The sequence below is a fragment of the Cydia strobilella genome, chromosome Z, assembly GCF_947568885.1.
Source record: "Cydia strobilella chromosome Z, ilCydStro3.1, whole genome shotgun sequence".
NCBI lineage: Eukaryota > Metazoa > Arthropoda > Insecta > Lepidoptera > Tortricidae > Cydia > Cydia strobilella.
The window spans coordinates 5972723-5993510 of record NC_086068.1 but is presented as its reverse complement, the minus strand read 5'-3'; the positions used below and the strand labels follow the sequence as shown (position 1 = coordinate 5993510).

Sequence of the window (20788 nt, the reverse complement as noted above, 5' to 3'; positions counted from 1 at the left end):
TATTTATAATATAATTAATCCAAGAGTGGTTAGATTAACGGATGTAACTCTAAACACCACACATAGAAAACACCTATGACTCGGGAACTAATATTGTGTTCATCACACAAATAAATGTCCTTACCGGGATTCGAAACCAGGACCATCAGCTTCACAGGCAGCAGGGTCACTACCCACTAGGCCAGACCGGTCGTTAAACAGTAACATTCAGTTCGTGCACAGATTGTTATTTCGAGCTGAAGAAACGGAAGGTTTTCTCAGTGAGTTCAAACTGTTCAAAGAAGGTTGAGCATTTGGAAATTGGTTGACGACAAGATAACTAGCGAAACTTAACCTACCTGTCGTGTGAGGACCTCTCGGCTATACTCGTACCTATTAGCCCGTAGGTACCATAAAATACGCAACAAATTTGACTGTTTTGTCCAAGCAACTGGGTAGAAGACAGAATAGAGTGCCCCAAGCAAGGCACCTTATACTTCCCACCTAAAGAAGAAATCGACTGAAAAGTTGAAGCCCGAATCCCGACAGCCTGAGTTCAGATTAAATAAACAACGGTTTGCGGGTAGGTGATACAAAAGTAATTAATAACCAGTCATAGTTTAACTTTGGGTATCTATGAGTTGGCTTTGGACAACTATTGAGGTAGGTAGCTATTCGAATGAAGTAACTTACTTCCAGAAGCGACATTAGACCTATAATTAAACGACGTCCTTAATAATGGGGCCTTTTGTACCAAAATTGTTAATATTAGACCTCGTAAACCCCCATATGGCTCCGCTATTTTGAAAATTTTCCAAAACTAAATCGACAAAAAACTATAATTATCAGACTTGCTCATAAAATTTCGCGAGAATCGGTTGCGACCTGTAGATGAGAACACCCGGACATATATTTTGCCGAACCTGCACCTTCCTGAATTTAGTACCTAACTGACAAGATCCCTCTTGTCCGCCGCAATACGTGAGCCACGATAGGATACGTATAACTCCTATGGTCTTTCATCGTATTGCAGCGTCCCTCCAGCTTTTGTTCAACATACCTAATGGGTAAGTAATAAACAGTTTACAATAGTTTTACCGTCCATTTGTTATGTTTTTACATATTACTTTGGTATTTTATTTCTAAGAATCGGACCATGAACGAGTTTGGTTCTGAGGATTTGGGCGTTTATTTAGGTATATATAATACTAATAACCTAAAGTAAAACTAAAATCGCTGGGTTAACTATTTGGCAACGATAGTCTAAAATATTTTAATTGAAAACTCAATAATATTTCATTTAAAAGTGCTATACTCGACATACCGACACTCAAGATTCAAGGTCGCGAGTGTGGCCATTTTGTTCAGTTTTAAAAGAAGATAGAAAAGTATGGATAATACTTCTGTTTAGTGTTTATTTTTTTTATCTCGTTTGATTTGGTTAAAGTTCTTTTTTAACGCTAAAGGGATTTGGCTTGTACTAACATGCATGTATGTTTATTTGCTTTGCTTTGATTCTAATGAAGTGCACGCACGCGAGGAGGAAGAAGCAGAAGTAGAGGTGTGCGTACTCGTGGTGGTAGAGGGGGCAGCACATGCTGCATATTGCTGCATATTGTTCAAAGCCAATAACCAAATACCTCATAGAGAATTCCGATGACACTTGATCAGATAACTAATACTGTCAGACAGTAAATCGGTACTACAAGCGCTATGCAGCGACAAACTTACTTCAGAGCTTATACTTGAATGTCATCGGAGTCTCACTGAAGTGAGCAAAGAAGGCAACAAAGTAACAGTACAATGGATAAAGGGGCATAGTGGATCAAGAGAAAACGATGCAGCGGATGAACTGGCCAGGAAAGGTTCAGAAACACATATGGACAAGAGCCAATCATGCCCCTACCAATATCCTACATACACAACCAGCTAGAACAACATCACAGACACATGCACAACAAGTACTGGAATGAAATGAAGACATGCAGGCAAACCAAAGAAATTCTACCGAAACTGAACCACAAGCTTACCAAAATATTACTGAAAACACCAAGAATTCAACTACGTAAAATAGTAGGATTAATAACAGGACATAACACACTAAACAAACACCTACATAATATGGGTAATACTGACAGCCCCATGTGCAGAGCGTGCATGGCAGAAGAAGAAACAACAAAACATATTCTCCTAGACTGTAAACAGGTAGAAGTATATAGGAGCAAATACCTAGGCAACTAGCAACCTGAAGACTTTGCTCGGCTTCGTGGAGGAGCTGGGGTGGTTAGAGTAGCGCTACCTCGTTTCACGCAAAATAGGCACATTGGATGTCGAGTTGCGGAAAATGCCCAGCAATACTAACTAACTAAAACGTAAAAGTTTCAGTTTGACTATATTTGTTTTTAATCTAGCTAACCACTGGTTTTTTTATTAAGCTGGGCTAAAATTTTTACAATTTACCTCTTATTAGTAGTTCACATTCAACATAAAAAAATATCAGAAGTCGTATCCATACTAATGTAGCCCTGGTAAAAAAGTGTTAGTAATAATTTTTTCGATTTTTGTCACAGTGTTATGCAGTTTTCTAATAAAAAAAGGCATTGTATTTATTAATTTTTGTAATGTTATTTAATGTAGTTGTAAAACCTACAAATTGTAATTTGAACAACTTTAGGAACTTGGTATTATGAAACAATGTACGAAGGTCATCTTTCTACTTTAGCTTTCAAGTGCCATATTAATCGACTCATTTTTTTTTTGAAATCGGAAGTTTTGTTACTAAAGTCGGTAAAAATATATATTTTATGAGGCATTCTGCAAAATAAATATATAATTTGAAACGCTTGATTAATAAATGATAACAAAACAAGATTTGAAAGATTACTCAGTTTTTGAATGATGTTTTACGTGACAGATTTCAGATCCAACTTTGACATGCTTGTAATGTATAAAAGATTTATGCAAAGGTATAATTTTATTACCTTTCCTTGTATATACATGTGTAATACTGTCAATAAAATTCTTTTTCTTTGAAATAGTGCTTTTATTTTGTATTTCTAGACTCTTCTATATAAAAATCCGGAAAACTTGCTCGGCCTAGGTTAAATGAGGACTAGCGAATTGCACATATATCGAAAATATATGTTTGTCAACGTAATTAGTAGCCTATCTCATTCTTATTATAGCGCCATGCGTTTTATGTGTAACCTTCATACAAAAATAAACAATAATCGTCAAATTTGTAACACCCGCCAAATTCTTATTGACCACCCGTCAGACTACGTCAGACCCTCTGACACTTAAGCCTTTTCGCGCAAAATGGCGCCGCCACTTGACAGCTTTTTGATGTAACAGTGCTGCCACCCGAAGGGATAATGAAGACATAACTTATGTCACATAAGTACTGAAAACATAGACCTAGCATTACATAGACCAGCTATACGCGTGCGCCCGTAAGGGATAGACATAGATGACGTCATAAACGTGGGGATACCATATTGGTAAAAATTACCCCAATATTTGATATCACGTTGGGGCGATTACCCTGGAGGCAAAGTTAGCTTGTTTCACGGTATTAAAAAATTGTTAAATAAAATGTCAATGGGCCGTTCTTTTTAGGCGTATAAACAATGAAATACCTCCTATAATTCGTGCAGGTGGTACAAAACTAAACATGTTTAGTAAATAAAACGTACAATAAAATGTATTATGGGTTTTAATTTACAGAAATCACAAATGGCAATCACACCAATTAATGTACACCACATTTAATCTTCACAACATTTGTTTATTTATTTTTTGGAATTAGAAGTACGAAAAAACTTCGAGGTCAAAATTACCCATAAAATTATGATATTTTCATCTGGTATCCCTAACATGATTGTTATGCAGCTAAGTTAAGAAGAAGTTTAAAAATGGCTGACCTCAGACTCTTACCTACCTACGTAATTTGGGCGGATCATTTTACAAATAATGTTTTGTTAATTTGCGTAAATAATTGCGATATTTTTATTGAAATCGTTTGATTCTACATTGCTTTGAGTGTAACGTAATTTTACGATGTTATTCTCACATATTGCGTTAAGAGAAAGGTGTAAAATACCGTACTTACGTGTGAAAGGTTATGATCTCATATTTTTGCTCAGAGCGGCTATTACAGCCGATTACAGAACAATTCACCAGTATTTTATCAAAGTTCAAGCATTCAAAACGCTAACCATCACTATATTTCATAAGAGAAAGCACAATTTCATACAAAACAACGATAATTAAACAAGCAACGAACAAACATGATATGTCACGTACTTATTTGTTTGCCACAACCTCGGTTGTGGCAGCGGTGGAAAAGTGAAACTATGACAAGGACAAACAATAACAGCGCTTTCTCTGCTACTCCTACTGAAAGATACATAAGACTATCCCGTTCGGTCATTTTCCCCCACTCCTCATGACCGATCCAGTTATACTAGATTCATGACTGAAAAATACTGTCAATAGTGTCAATGTCAATGTCACTAGAAAAACCGATTATTTTTAAGCTGAGAGCTGTCACGAGCCCGTGTCAGAACGTCCCTACTAATTTTGACAGCTCTCTTAAGAAAAGGAATGTCTGGTTTTTGGCTTCCAATTATTGGGTCGTACATTATTGGGTCGGGCTTTCTCGACGTGTACCAATAATGCGCAGCCCAATATTTGAAAGCCAAGGACTCAAATTTATGGATGGTATAGAAAGGACGCCAATCTCTTATGGCAGAATTGTTGCAAAAGTGACCGCTTTCAGCTTTAAATAATAGTTCCTAATCTCTCCGGTGGCGCTAGTTAGGCTCTGGGACATGAGTATAACATGAACCATATAAGGCAACAAATAACCCGACCAAATTACGTAGGTTGTTTTTGGTAGTATTTTGGTGTATGGTGGCGCCGCCTAATTACTGTTTTTTGATGGACACTTTTCGTACATAGAGATTTGGCTCCTTTATATAGTCTCCATGCTCAAATTAGTGGACGCGTATTATTGGGTCGTACATTATTGCCTGTGAAAAGAGTGGCTTCGTATTATCGCCCCGGACCAAGCCTGCGCGAACCGAGAATGCTCAACCCAATAATACACGACCCAATAATAGACGTACATCACGGACGCCAATTATTGGGCTGTACATTCTTGGGTTGAGCATTATTTGGCTGTGTATTAGTGGTTCCCGTCGCCAAAGAATATTAATGTGTAACTATAGTTGGTCGAACCAAATTGGCAGTAAATAAGAACAAAAAAAACTATACTCCTCCTTTTCTTTTGGGTGCTAGTAGTAGACATGGCATCTACATTGAAAAAAAAAATACTTCAGGCACTTCACTTCAGCCAGCAGAAGAAAGGAAAATGATTAGGGAAATATTCGCGAAATGAGGGCTAACGCGTATGAATTCGCCGCTAGGGGCGCTAGTGTAGATGGTAGTCTTTTCCCACAGAACTAGGATGACAGCATAAATTTTAGGTCTGTGTCTTTTCCATAGTTCGAAATGTCACTTGTCACTTCAATGACTGACAGCTGTTCTATAGTCTTTTGGACCACCATCAACAGAGGCGCCAACTGATGAGCAAAAAAACGATAGCCCTCATTGTGAATTACAGAAAATTAATCAGTTTTACTGATTTGGATTTTGTATTCAAGCGGGAAGCGGGTTTCTTTCTGTTGCAAAAAATAATTAAAACAGAACTGTGTTATTACAGTTAGTAAAAAAATATAAACTGCTTTCTACGCACGCATCTACGCTAGAAATTTGTGTTTTATTTTGTACAAGGCGTGTATCGTTAATCTTTTTAAAATGAAACTAACGTGGCAATGCATGTTCCCTCCGAGACTATACAAGATTTACAAGGAAGGTGCCAGAGATGTAAGTAATAGAGTTGTAATACATTTGTCTATTATGGTAGGTATGTAAATTTCACTACTTTGTGATAATTGGTGAATGCTGTCTACATTACTAAGCATAAAGTTTGAATATAATCGCAAATGTCGCCTCTCAGTTTTTTTTTACCAAGATAATAGTTATGTAGTCAAGTTGTAATTAATACTTTTTCTTTAATAATATTATCCTGTAACCATGAGTTTATTTAAAACAAACTAATAAAAAACTAAAATTATGTTTGTTGATTGGCTTTTTTTCACACAGGGACATATGAAGATATCAACTTTTTTGCATAGAGATAGTTTAAAATCCAGAGAGCAGTATAGGCTCATATTTCCCCGACAACATGCTTGGTGCCCAAAGCGCTTACAAAATGTGCTTACCTCTTGGCGAAATAATGCTGCTAGTATTTATTTTCTTTTATAGATTTGTAGCAGTATGAGTATAATACAAAACCATATAAACCTAGATAGCTCACAATTAGTAGTTTTTAGGGTTCTGTACCCAAAGGGTAAAAACGGGACCCTATTACTAAGACTCCGCTGTCCGTCTGGCCGTCTGTCCGTCTGTCTGTCACCAGGCTGTATCTCATGAACAGTGATAGCTACACAGTTGAAATTTTCACAGATGATGTATTTTTGTTGCCGCTATAACAACAAATACTAAGAAGTACGGAGTCATACTCGCACTTGGCCAGTTTTTAATTATTATGTTGCAGTAAGTTTTATAGAATGAGTCACAATTGCCATGCGGGTCTTTGTATACCTCTCCAACAACTGCTTTGTGTAGAAATGGGGTTGGCCGGTCGAAGTGTTTAGCAGATGGCGCCAGCATAGCTACCCTGTCTATCTCTAGAATTGTGTCATATTTTTGTTTTTTTAATGCCTTGGATGCCAGCCCTTTAAGCCAAATCTCATAGTAAAAGGGGCAAGCTATGATGGCGCCATCTCTGCAAACCTTTGACAGTTGCCAACCCCATTTCCTCGAGAGGTGGCTCGTTCCGTGTGGACCTGCCTAATGATCAGTCAACTGCATTAAAAATCTACATTCTAAAACCTAGACACACGCATCATACAAGATTTTACATTGTGGGATTTTGTACAAATCCCTTTTGGCCCTTTTTTATTTAGTTAACACTCTAATCACATTTTCGCTCAGGGTTCGAAAGGATAATTATCAATGATAGTTATCTCGATAATTATCGTGATTTTTATGCCTGATAATTAATTATTGATTTAATAATAACCTAAAAAGATTCTAAGACAAGATTTTAAAATTTGCTAAAGAATTCAAAGAAAATAAATATAACACCATTCATACCTGGGATAATTATCCGATATTTATCGGCTAATTATCGCGTTAACTATCAAAGGCTATAATTATCTAGATAATTTCGAACCGTGTTTTTTCTTTATTTCTCTCTTTTAGTAACAAGTCAAGTAAAATTTCTCAGTATTTACAGCTGTCCCTACTTTTGTCTTTCAGACCCTCTACCAACCAGAAGGAATGGAGAAATGGGGAGACAAAATCATCTCAACAGTAAGTTCAAAGTTAACTGATTTGCACTAGGGGTTTGATTTGATGAATTTTCATGTAATAAAATTACAAACAATTTAATTACATGCAATCCAATTAGTAATTAAATTACACAAGTAATTAATTGCGCTCAACACTGGTACAATCACGAACCAAAAAAGACCCATAATGTAGTACAAAATATGATATCTGCTAAGACAGTTATGGTTAAGAAGTCTGCTATAGTTTTTAAAAATAAGTTCGGCTTTGCCAGCCATATCAGAGCACACGCTCGTAATTAGCTAGGGTCGCGGTTGCCGATTACGGCATGGATAGCAATATGGTTAAATGGCACTTGACACTTTTGTGAACTTGTAGACTGACATGAATGTATTTGGATAGCTATATGGTTAAATGGCACTTGACACTTTTGTGAACTTGTAGACTGACATGAATGTATTTGGATAGCTATATGGTTAAATGGCACTTGACACTTTTGTGAACTTGTAGACTGACATGAATGTATTTTTCAGGCTAGCACCATCTTCAGCATCAGTCTATACACTTCGCCGTTTATCTGCCTCTATGTCTACAAGCGCGGTTTCTTTTCTTTTGACGAGACCCGCGTACTAGTTCGGTACATTGGAGGCTTAAGCTGTCTCATCGCCCTATCTTACATCCTCCGGGGCTTGGGACGGGCTAGTAACCCTAAATATGTTGAGTTCTTGAAAGCGCTGAACACCCCTCTGACCGATCATAAGGCATACCTGCAAGGGATTAGGAAGTACGACTTTGAATTTCAATACTGGCCCGCAACTTACTTGTTGTCGAAGCAGAAAAACAGGTTTGTAATGGTTTTTTACTTAGTTTTGTCTATGATTGAATTGACTATGATCAAAACGATTTTTGAGTCATCTTGAAATGTTGTCACATTGATGGCCCATAGAATAAATTTGTAGATTTTGTAGTCATATTTCTGCAACTAGATATTATTTTATAAAGCTTATTTAACATTTCCTGTGTATTTTTTATTTTTCACTGTATTCTTTAAAGAGCCCCCGACAAGCTCGGTCGAATTGCACCTTTTCATACAAACGTAGTTCCGCTCTCATTTTAAAACTACGTGTTGGATTGTAATAAAACTTTGCACATACAATGACAAGAGGTATACCTATCTCTAGGTCCGTAATTAGTTTATATAGCTCCAGTTTATAAAACAAACAAAATACAGCAAAAACAAATTTTGTATGAAAAACTTAAATTCGCTGTATTTTTTTAACTATGGTATCTGAAGCTACATAAACTAATTACAGACATCCTTATCCTATTGTAAGTATAAAGTTTCAGAGCAATCTAGCTAGTCGTTTTAAAATGAGAGCGGAACTACTTTTGTATGGAGAACCGAGCTTGCCGGAGACCCTTAAAGAAAAATTCCCATATTCAAAACCAACTATCCAAGTCAAGTAGGATATTTAAAAATTTCATAGGTTAAAGATGAGAATTACCCATTTTGTATTAAAATGTACAGTAATATTGACTTATTTCCAGTTCAGCATGGCTAGCCCGACACCCGTTTGCGTCCTGCGCGAACCCCGATCTGCCGGCGTACCAGCGGACGACCATTCAGGTCCTGGCTTACGTGGCCACGCACACGTTCGCGCTGAGACTGATATACCCCGGCACGCTGGGGCTCATACAGAATCTGCTGCGTAAGTTATACATTACCACAGAATTAAATATACCATAGAAGACGCAAATGCATCTACTTCGCGTGTCCGAACCCCGACCAAGCGTAGAGGTTGACCGTCGCTCTTTACAGTCCACGCGCGTCAGTTGTTGCAGCTAGACGTCCGTGAAAACTTAATGAATGCTTCGTTGCATGATAATTAACTGCAACAGCCCAAAAATTGCGAGCACCCAAAGGCAAGAACATAATTCCTATCACAGATAAGTAATTTTCAAAATTATACTTTTTGTAAATTTTGTATGAAAAATCGACACGCTTGGTTTCAATACAAATCGTGGTATTTGCGTTATCTAGCGTATATATTAAATCTGTGTACTTACATTAAATTTTTATTTATTGACCGAGCGAGTGCGAAACTTTTATGTTTCAGCTTGGGCAAGAATGCTTTCTTAAGTACATTTCTCAACCAATTATGTGAGCAAGTTCGCTAGTTATATGGAAATTGTATGTTGATTCAGTTTTTAGGATTTTTTCAAAATGGCGGAGTCTCTAGCTTTTCTCACCACAATGTATGATTTCCCCCCTGATGCGCAAAATATTACCACTGACTGCTTTGGTAATAAGACTTCGATAATTTACCATAATCAAATTTGCAACTGTTAATACATTCCTTGGGTTTTTATTTTGATTAATAATCTGGCCAACACTATTGCATGGTTGATTAGGGTATTAATTTAAGCGAATGTAAATAAACAAAATGCGAAATGCGCATTAGCCACAGGTGAAATAGAGTAAATACTACAACTTAAAGTTATTTAAAGTTTAAAATTCCTGTCATTTAAAAGTTAAATATAAAAATGTAGTCATTTATTCAATATTGCATTGTCATGTACATAATAAGGTGTTACATTTTAAATAGCCAGTTCATGACACCCTGTAAGGGCACACAATAATACAGTTTTTCTATTCTATTAATTCTAATCTACATATACTATATGTATGCTGCTTTGCGCGAATTAACGCGCGAAAGTAACGATATAAGACTAATTATATGACTTTTGTGCATTTGTTAGAGTTAAATAATTTACTTTCACGCAACAATAAACAACCATAGTAAAATGACTTACAAATATACATATACACCTACGAAAAACATAACTAACTCATTTATAACTATTTATGTCTCCTAATATTAATAACATTTTATCGACCTTACAAACCAACCGTTTACTAAACTTCGTTGACGCTTGCCACTACGCGAAATACAAAAAAAAACTTATAAATATGTATTATCAAATGTGTTTTGTGTCTACTAAAACGCAGTTATTTTAGGCCTAGCGAATTTAAACAATAATTTATTTATTTATTTATTTTATTTATTAGGAAAACTTACAGCTGAAGTAACACGTTAGGTAATAACATAGAAGCAGTGAGCCAATTACAAGTTTCCACAGATAGAAACTGCGTAAAGTGCATGGTGTGCGAAATTACAACTAATAATACTTACTAACTTATAAATATACTTTACTTATCTTACTAGAGAGGGAAAATTGGAGGGGAAATTTAATATAATAAATTCGGTGCATGTGTCGTATGCCTACTTTAATAGTCTGGCTTTTGCGACGTCTGGGTCTAAGAGAATCAATGTCCTAAACAAACAAGACAAGACAGTATTTAACCAAAACCAATTTTACAGGCACAGCATTATTCCAAGGCCGCACTCAGCTGGTCGAAGGTTTCAACGGCCAACGTGCCAAACTGCGCTCGGCCGACGGGAACGACCTGGACACCATGTTCGTTGACAACCGCGAGGAGTCCCCTAAAGGGAAGATCCTGGTGGTGTGCTGTGAGGGCAACTCTGGGTTCTATGAGATCGGGATTATGACGACGCCAGTGAAGGCTGGCTTTTCAGCGCTTGGGTGGAACCATCCAGGATTTGGGGGCAGTACTGTAAGTAACCGTATTTTTGTAATAATGTTGTATTACTTAGGCCAAATGTCAGTGGACAGCGGGGGGAAGAGCGGGCGCTTATATACACATTTGATCAAGTTGCCCCATTTCAAGCTGACAGCCAGTCCTTATGTGCAAACGTCAAAACTTATATTGACAAAAATACTTTTTAAAAGGTGCTCTATCGCTTGTGCTGTTCAGAAGAATCAGAAGTAACACCTCGCCAAGATTCCTTCTGGATTTATTCTAGTAACGCAACTTTATATTAATAGCACTGCTCGATTTTCGTCTGCATAAAATTTTTTATTGTCTAGTTTCTATTTTTTTTAACTTTTATTATATGATCTATCTACAACCCGAAACCTTCACAGGGCCTCCCGTACCCGCCGCAAGAGCAAAACGCCATGGACGCCGTAATGCGATACGCCATCAACGAGCTAGGCTTCGAGCCGAAGCAGATCGTTCTGTACGGCTGGTCTATAGGTGGTTACGCGGCTACGTGGGCCGCTGTTAACTACCCAGAGGTCAAAGCCCTGGTAAGAATCTCTAGAAGACAATTACAAAACATTGTAGCTACTAGCTATGTTACCCCATAGACGAATGCCATAGCGAGAACCAAATAAAACTTAGGCGTGGTATTTTCTGCTAAAAGCCATATAGTTGCCAAGCATGTGTAGACCTAGATATACGAGGTAAGGTTTGAGCTGAAGCAGATAGTCCTGTACGACTAGTCTATAGGTGAATCTCTACAAGACAATTACAAGATATTGTAGCAATGTTACCCCATAGACGAATGCCGTAGAACCAACTAAAAGCTAGGCGTGGTATTTTCTGCTAAAAGCCATATAGTTTCCAAGCATGTGTAGAATGTAGACCTAGATATACGAGCCGTATGTTTGTTTGCCTACCGACGTAGTATTAAAAAAAATTTTTTTGCCGAATTTGACCAAGTCATATTATTTTTATTTGTTCCCTAATATGACTTCAGGAATGCGTGGTTAAAATCTATCGGGTTCTTTCTTTCTTTCAGGTTCTAGACGCAACTTTCGACGACTTACTCCCGCTCGCCGAGAACCAGATGCCTTCGTCCTGGTCGCTCCTCGTGAAGGAGGTGGTCAGGTCGCACGTTGACCTGAACATTGGGGAGCTGCTGGCGCAGTACAAGGGCCCGGTGCAGTTGGTGCGCCGGACTGAAGACGAGATCATTTGCTTGCGGTAAGAAAACATTACTGAAATTACTCGACGAACAAAAAATACGTACGTAAGGTTACAATCTAGATTTATTTATCATTGTCTCATCAAAGTAACTTATGTTCGAACAGGCCCGGCCAGCTCTCATCAAACCGCGCCAACCACCTCCTGCTGAAGCTGATCGAGTCGCGCCAGGAGATGTCGGCCGAGGCGCTGGAGGCCGTGCGCAAGTACGCGGCGCTGCTCGAGAGCCAGCGAGCCGCACTTCAGCAGCAGGATGTGGAGGAGAGTGTCAAGGGGCCCCTGAGGCTGGTGAGTACAAGTGAGGCAACCACCTCCTGCTGAAGCTGATCGAGTCGCGCCAGGAGATGTCGGCCGAGGCGCTGGAGGCCGTGCGCAAGTACGCGGCGCTGCTCGAGAGCCAGCGAGCCGCACTTCAGCAGCAGGATGTGGAGGAGAGTGTCAAGGGGCCCCTGAGGCTGGTGAGTACAAGTGAGGCAACCACCTCCTGCTGAAGCTGATCGAGTCGCGCCAGGAGATGTCGGCCGAGGCGCTGGAGGCCGTGCGCAAGTACGCGGCGCTGCTCGAGAGCCAGCGAGCCGCACTTCAGCAGCAGGATGTGGAGGAGAGTGTCAAGGGGCCCCTGAGGCTGGTGAGTACAAGTGAGGCAACCACCTCTTGCTGAGATTGATCGAGTCGCGCCAGGAGATGTCGGCCGAGGCGCTGGAGGCCGTGCGCAAGTACGCGGCGCTGCTCGAGAGCCAGCGAGCCGCACTTCAGCAGCAGGATGTGGAGGAGAGTGTCAAGGGGCCCCTGAGGCTGGTGAGTACAAGTGAGGCAACCACCTCCTGCTGAAGCTGATCGAGTCGCGCCAGGAGATGTCGGCCGAGGCGCTGGAGGCCGTGCGCAAGTACGCGGCGCTGCTCGAGAGCCAGCGAGCCGCACTTCAGCAGCAGGATGTGGAGGAGAGTGTCAAGGGGCCCCTGAGGCTGGTGAGTACAAGTGAGGCAACCACCTCTTGCTGAGATTGATCGAGTCGCGCCAGGAGATGTCGGCCGAGGCGCTGGAGGCCGTGCGCAAGTACGCGGCGCTGCTCGAGAGCCAGCGAGCCGCACTTCAGCAGCAGGATGTGGAGGAGAGTGTCAAGGAGCCCCTGAGGCTGGTGAGTACAAGTGAGGCAACCACCTCTTGCTGAGATTGATCGAGTCGCGCCAGGAGATGTCGGCCGAGGCGCTGGAGGCCGTGCGCAAGTACGCGGCGCTGCTCGAGAGCCAGCGAGCCGCACTTCAGCAGCAGGATGTGGAGGAGAGTGTCAAGGGGCCCCTGAGGCTGGTGAGTACAAGTGAGGCAACCACCTCTTGCTGAGATTGATCGAGTCGCGCCAGGAGATGTCGGCCGAGGCGCTGGAGGCCGTGCGCAAGTACGCGGCGCTGCTCGAGAGCCAGCGAGCCGCACTTCAGCAGCAGGATGTGGAGGAGAGTGTCAAGGGGCCCCTGAGGCTGGTGAGTACAAGTGAGGCAACCACCTCTTGCTGAGATTGATCGAGTCGCGCCAGGAGATGTCGGCCGAGGCGCTGGAGGCCGTGCGCAAGTACGCGGCGCTGCTCGAGAGCCAGCGAGCCGCACTTCAGCAGCAGGATGTGGAGGAGAGTGTCAAGGGGCCCGTGAGGCTGGTGAGTACAAGTGAGGCAACCACCTCTTGCTGAGATTGATCGAGTCGCGCCAGGAGATGTCGGCCGAGGCGCTGGAGGCCGTGCGCAAGTACGCGGCGCTGCTCGAGAGCCAGCGAGCCGCACTTCAGCAGCAGGATGTGGAGGAGAGTGTCAAGGGGCCCCTGAGGCTGGTGAGTACAAGTGAGGCAACCACCTCTTGCTGAGATTGATCGAGTCGCGCCAGGAGATGTCGGCCGAGGCGCTGGAGGCCGTGCGCAAGTACGCGGCGCTGCTCGAGAGCCAGCGAGCCGCACTTCAGCAGCAGGATGTGGAGGAGAGTGTCAAGGGGCCCCTGAGGCTGGTGAGTACAAGTGAGGCAACCACCTCTTGCTGAGATTGATCGAGTCGCGCCAGGAGATGTCGGCCGAGGCGCTGGAGGCCGTGCGCAAGTACGCGGCGCTGCTCGAGAGCCAGCGAGCCGCACTTCAGCAGCAGGATGTGGAGGAGAGTGTCAAGGGGCCCCTGAGGCTGGTGAGTACAAGTGAGGCAACCACCTCTTGCTGAGATTGATCGAGTCGCGCCAGGAGATGTCGGCCGAGGCGCTGGAGGCCGTGCGCAAGTACGCGGCGCTGCTCGAGAGCCAGCGAGCCGCACTTCAGCAGCAGGATGTGGAGGAGAGTGTCAAGGGGCCCCTGAGGCTGGTGAGTACAAGTGAGGCAACCACCTCTTGCTGAGATTGATCGAGTCGCGCCAGGAGATGTCGGCCGAGGCGCTGGAGGCCGTGCGCAAGTACGCGGCGCTGCTCGAGAGCCAGCGAGCCGCACTTCAGCAGCAGGATGTGGAGGAGAGTGTCAAGGGGCCCCTGAGGCTGGTGAGTACAAGTGAGGCAACCACCTCTTGCTGAGATTGATCGAGTCGCGCCAGGAGATGTCGGCCGAGGCGCTGGAGGCCGTGCGCAAGTACGCGGCGCTGCTCGAGAGCCAGCGAGCCGCACTTCAGCAGCAGGATGTGGAGGAGAGTGTCAAGGGGCCCCTGAGGCTGGTGAGTACAAGTGAGGCAACCACCTCTTGCTGAGATTGATCGAGTCGCGCCAGGAGATGTCGGCCGAGGCGCTGGAGGCCGTGCGCAAGTACGCGGCGCTGCTCGAGAGCCAGCGAGCCGCACTTCAGCAGCAGGATGTGGAGGAGAGTGTCAAGGGGCCCCTGAGGCTGGTGAGTACAAGTGAGGCAACCACCTCTTGCTGAGATTGATCGAGTCGCGCCAGGAGATGTCGGCCGAGGCGCTGGAGGCCGTGCGTAAGTACGCGATACGATTGAATTTCTCTGTTGCATTTAAGAGGAAAAATAGGAAAAGGCTGATGGGTTGTAGTCTAGTTATCTGGCTTTCAAAATCACACGATTTTATAACTAAAGTATCGATTTTTTTATACAAATTTTACTGAACTCTGGCACTTGTTCATCTCATTTTTGGTAAAACTTTGCATAAGTGTATTTATTATATTGTAAAAAATTTAAGATTTTCAAAAACACTGGGATAATAATTACATTTATTATATATTTTTTATTAAGAGATGAACGCTTGCGACTAAACGGTATCTGCCTTATTCGCTGATTTGGCTCTACGCAGTCTTAAGAGTCCCCGGCAAGCTCGGCCGAATTGCACCTTCCCATACAAACGTAGTTCCGCTATCGTTTTAAAACTACATGTTGGATTGTAATAAAACTTTGCACATACAATGTCATGAGGTATATCCAGGTCTGTAATTAGTTGATATAGCTCCAGTTTATAAAACAAACGACATAGAGCAAAAACAAGTTTTGTATGAAAAACTTAAATTCGCTGTATTTTTTTAACTATGGTATCTGAAGCTACATAAACGAATTATAAACAAAGATATACCTTATCCTATTGTAAGTACAAAGTTTCAGAGCAATATAGGTAGTCGTTTTAAAATGAGAGCGGAACTACTTTTGTATGGAGAACCGAGCTTACCGGAGACCCTTAATATACATGAATACAGATAAACGTGTACGCTACTGAAATAAGCACACGCGCTCCCAAACTAAGTTAGTACGGGAGCGTCTATGTGTGGTGACGTGAGTTGTCTTCTTTTATCTGAGGTGATAGATGCGTAGTAGAGTAACATTTTATTTTTTCAGATCTCAAAATACATGCGCGACTACCGCTCAAGCCACTGCACCCCGCTGCCCGAGGAGCACTTCGAGACCATTATGGTGTCTCTAGCTGCCCGTCAGTAGCGGTGCGTTGTCGTGGTCATCCGTGGCGGCCTGCTGGTTCACAAGTGACGCTGTTAAAATGTACAGAATTAGCTCCATGCATGAATTAATTTTTATTTTTGGATTCAAAATTTATATCGTTGGAACACCGGAAATGATAAAAATACTTTTGTAAACCTTAACATTATTTTATTAAAAAATATTTAAAATGTTGAAAATTTTTGAGCGGTTGAAACGCTCATAATTTTTGGCGCGAATTCGACAGAGCGTGATGACGTCACACGTTGGGCGGCCCAACTGACGTTTGCTACTAATGACACTAATCTGTCGAACGCGTGACGTCACGTGGCGTTTCGAGCGTTTCGCTCACTAACTTTTCGCGGGCAAATTTTTGTACTTTTTATTATAAGTAATTAAATGCTAATTTAAAAACGGAAATGCATTTGTAACATGATATAACGGTAACAAACATCCGAATAAAACATATTTCGTTCAAATATAAACTTCATGCATGAGGCTAATTGGCGCCTTTGCTAATAGGGACGATGACACATGCTGAATTTTACAACAAAATCTAGTAACATAGATAGGAAATCAGCAATTTATCACAATAATGTAGATATTAAAATAATATATGGAAATAATACAAAAATACAGGACGAGTTTCAAAATTTAAATAATTTTTTAACTTCCAAAAAGGAAAAAAAATAAGGGTACCATTCGATTCCTTACATTTTATCCAAAAAAAGATTGTAAGACAACTATATGCATAAACGCAATATTTCGACAAAAACGCAATTTTCTTCGTTTGTCCATTCAAAATGCGCTCTCAGTAACCTTGACGTCACGTTCACTTATCGTTTAGTTAGGAGCGTTTCGCGAGTGAAGTACGACTGTCGGACTTTGACTATCATTTCTGACTTTTGTATTGCTTTTGCTTTTGTTTTGTTTTTGTATCGATATCGATAGTTGGGTAATGGAAGAAAAAAATGGTCTTCAACTTAAAAAATATATTTAATAAGTGAATTTAAGTAAGGTTTTTATAAAAATATATATAGAAACAGACGCAATGTCTTCTTCGAAATCTACGTCATTAGGTACACATAGCAGAACATGACATTATTATTTGGTTTGTGACAGTGATGTCAGTGATAGGAGTAGATAATCATTATCATTATTTTTTCAAACTTCTCTGGGAGCCAAGTTTCGTTTATCACTATAAAGCCATTTATTTATACTATTAAATTATATATACTTTTGAAATGTTTTTATTGCACAAATATCGATATCGATGAATAAATATTCCTAACTCTAGCAAGATTGCGACAGTCTTTTGTTTTGCCGCGAAAATTCCGGGCTCTGCAGATAACGTGTTAAAAATCCATACGCAACTAACTTTGAGGCCATCATGGAGTCTCGCGGCTCGTCAGTAGCCGTGCGTCATGGTTGACACCCGTGGCGGACTAGTTCACAAGTGACGCTGTTACAGTGTATAGTTAACGCTATCTCTACTGAGCTCGTTCACTTACCTGCACTAACAATGGGATTCTGTTAAACAAAAGCCATTATTTCTTTTGTCTGCGCGCGTGGCCTTTGTGCCTGAGGCTCACACACAATTGGCCACGCGTAGCAAGATATCACTCATCTTAATCTGACACGATAAAAATCCCCTATTTTGCTCCCCTACCATAAGACTTATGTTCAAAAATTACCCTTTATACATTTACAGTGGAGTTGTGCTGTAATTTTGAATGATAGTGTCAATAATTTTTAATTAATGAATAATTTATTTATTTATAGCTTTTAACATTATGGGGCTATTGGTTATAGTTACAATAACAAAGAAATTCGATATTTTAGAAAGGACAAGGAAAGTATGCATTTCTTTGTATGATTTAGAAAATATTATGTAGTTCAAGATTTACAGCAATCAATGAAATAATTATGTTAACATTTGAGAGACATGAAATATTTAAAATGAAATTGTGTGTAATACATAGCAAAAAAGAAGGGTAAATTTACGGGCACATCCTTACTTCTAAGTTAACAAAGGCATGTTATATATTTGGGAACTTAGTCTGTCGCTATCTGTTTGATGCTAACTGTAAAAGGTACAATAAAACTTTACAGGTTTACTTATAAATATAAAGCCTGACCAGGAATATATGATCACGCGCCATGTTGCGGAATATCACTGGAACTAATTTTTTCATACTATACTGAATTGTCACCCTGTAGGGTGACCATTGAGAATAACAGCGCCCTCTTGACAATGATCATATATTTCTGGTCAGGCTTTACCTTTTCTTTTGCGATGTATTTATTGACATTGTTAAATTTCTACAGTAACCCGATTGATGTAAGATTTTGATGTTTTTAAGCATTTATATTGCTTTTATTTATCATTCCGATCTATATGTATAATATAGTATTAATGTTCTCATACTAGTGCCGTTTAGAAGAGATTGTGTGCTGTACTTTCTTGGTAAAACAATTAATCTAATACTTTTATTTTGTTTTGGTGATACCCACTAAAAATATTATCTATCCATTTCCAATTCAAAGTGATGATTGTATGTGCATTTACCATTTTTAATTAGGTATTGTCTTGTTCTACCTCTCAAAACACGATGTCACGTCAAATGTTTTATATAAGTAGTTAGATAATAGGTAGTTACATAATATAATATATTTACGACACCTCCTTTCTATGTAAATTAACTTTTTCACTGCTGACCTTACTCAATAATATATTTGTGTAAATTTGATACAATAAGTTTGTATAAAAAGGCCAAATCCGCCCACGGAGAATTCCGTAGGTAAACGAGCGCGTATCTCAAACTACCATACATTATTATCATTATCAAGTTTATTCATATACCTAAGCTGCTTTTAATAGGGAATATTACGCAAAACTCGTTGAGAGCGCCACTAGCACAAACTGTAAATAAACCGCATTGATGCATCACAATGTCATTATTTATTCGTAACAAATAATCTGTAAAAACTTGTCAAAAAACTTTTGACAGAGTATATAAGCTACTCTATGGTTTACGGTTTGTGCTAGTGCTGCCTCTGGCGGCAGAACATTGCAGTATTACTCCCTAGTTCAGTATTTGGTGCCGTGCATTTGGTACTTGGTGTAGTGGCAATGTATGTAGTGTATGAACTCGCAATAAACACTAATCAATGTGTAAACAGGCCCCAATGTGAAAGGCCTTATTTTATTAACCCTCAGAAAACCCATTTCTAAAGAACTTGTATACTTTTCATGAAACCGATGCTGCCAAAAATACAGGGGGTGCGGGGGACGAGGTGAGCGAGTACCGTGTTGGTCCGTTCAAAGTGGTCCGCCGCCTGAAGTAGGATTGGTGGCGTGACTCGAAATTCGAAAATTTATCGAGTAAAGATACCGTACAGTCCGTTAACTCTCAGAATGACCTTCAGATTTTAGAAAGATACATCAGGTATCAGCGATAACACGCGAAGGTGATACAGCTGTTCTGCTTTCTTATAAACTTCTTATAACTTTCTGTACTCACAAAAAGTTTTAAACTTACCGCAAAAAATTAAGAATACCTATTGTCTCAATGTAAAATAAGTCCTAATCTAATGACATTATGTGTATTGATGACTATATTGCGATTTGACTTTTTGTCATAATCTAAATAAAATAGAATCAGAATTTTAAATCGAAAACAAATTTGAAAATATATAGAGTTGATAATACCAGTCACATATTTCAATTCATATGGTAACATTATACAATTGGAAAATTGTGATATTATTGTTATGGTGGTATTAACTACTCTTATATAGTTTAAGGCTGAAAAGACGACTGCACTCTTTGGGTGTTGGATTGCAACTAAATCAGTAAGAGGTAAGAGACTGTCATTTTCTATTACGCGATTACATCCGATTTTACCCGAAAGACGAATGTCGTTCTGAGAGTTACCAGACTGTATGCGTGGCAGAGGGGGTAGCGGGACTATGCTATGTCTTTAGAATACGTGGTCTGTGAATACCTTACGGGATTCTAAGGAAACGGATATAGCCACATTTGACCTTACATCAATATTATTTTTCTGATGAGATGTGAGTGAGAACTGTGCGGACCACCCGGCAGAGTACAATCTTTTTGTGAACTTGTTTTACTTGTTACCAATAGCATCCTTATACAATATGCACTCATTTTTATTGATGTTTTGTAGTTGCAGAATAACATTGAAATTGTTAATAATAATTATGATCCGAACAGCCAAGGCATGTTTAAAGGTATTGGAGATTTATTTATTTGTGGTTTACTAAGATTAAAGATGATATAATGAAAGTCATTGATATGGTTTTTCTTTCCTGTGGTTTTCACATTGGATGCGATTTTGCGATGGTCAAAAAAATACTCGAGTGAAGATGTAAGTACAGTTAGTAACACATGATGCTTGCACGTTGATACAGTCGAGTTCATAAATAAGTGCAAAGATGAAAGAAATTATACATATTTATGAACTCGTCGGTACATGTTCCTATATTTTGTCATCAATAATAATTTTACCCTTTTTGAAGTCGGTTTAATTTATTTTCCATTTTTCGTAGATGCATATATATTCCGTGTGATAGAATTAAGTGACTTGAATTGACAGAATCTGCATTTGTTCAGATCTGAATTTAGATGTA

The 20788-nt window shown here is 40.2% G+C and overlaps 1 protein-coding gene and 1 long non-coding RNA gene across 2 annotated transcripts in view; one reads left to right on the top strand and one right to left on the bottom strand.

Moving 5' to 3' along the window:
* LOC134754525 (uncharacterized) overlaps positions 1 to 20788 on the bottom strand; it is a 267264-nt gene that overhangs the window by 64280 nt on the left and 182196 nt on the right. The window lies entirely within an intron of this gene.
* LOC134754482 (phosphatidylserine lipase ABHD16A) lies at positions 5554 to 20448 on the top strand. Its single transcript, XM_063690816.1, has 9 exons — positions 5554 to 5868; positions 7369 to 7422; positions 7932 to 8242; positions 8947 to 9107; positions 10782 to 11035; positions 11407 to 11571; positions 12066 to 12250; positions 12358 to 12538; positions 16037 to 20448. Exons 1-9 carry the CDS (start codon positions 5800 to 5802, stop codon positions 16133 to 16135), a joined length of 1479 nt encoding a protein of 492 aa, XP_063546886.1. The 5' UTR covers positions 5554 to 5799; the 3' UTR covers positions 16136 to 20448.

Coding starts and splice junctions, on each gene's coding strand:
- LOC134754482 (XM_063690816.1), top strand. CDS start 5,800: ATGAAACTAACGTGGCAATGCATGTTCCCTCCGAGACTATACAAGATT. Junction 8,243..8,946: donor TTGTCGAAGCAGAAAAACAG/GTTTGTAATGGT, acceptor ACTTATTTCCAG/TTCAGCATGGCTAGCCCGAC. Junction 11,572..12,065: donor ACCCAGAGGTCAAAGCCCTG/GTAAGAATCTCT, acceptor TCTTTCTTTCAG/GTTCTAGACGCAACTTTCGA.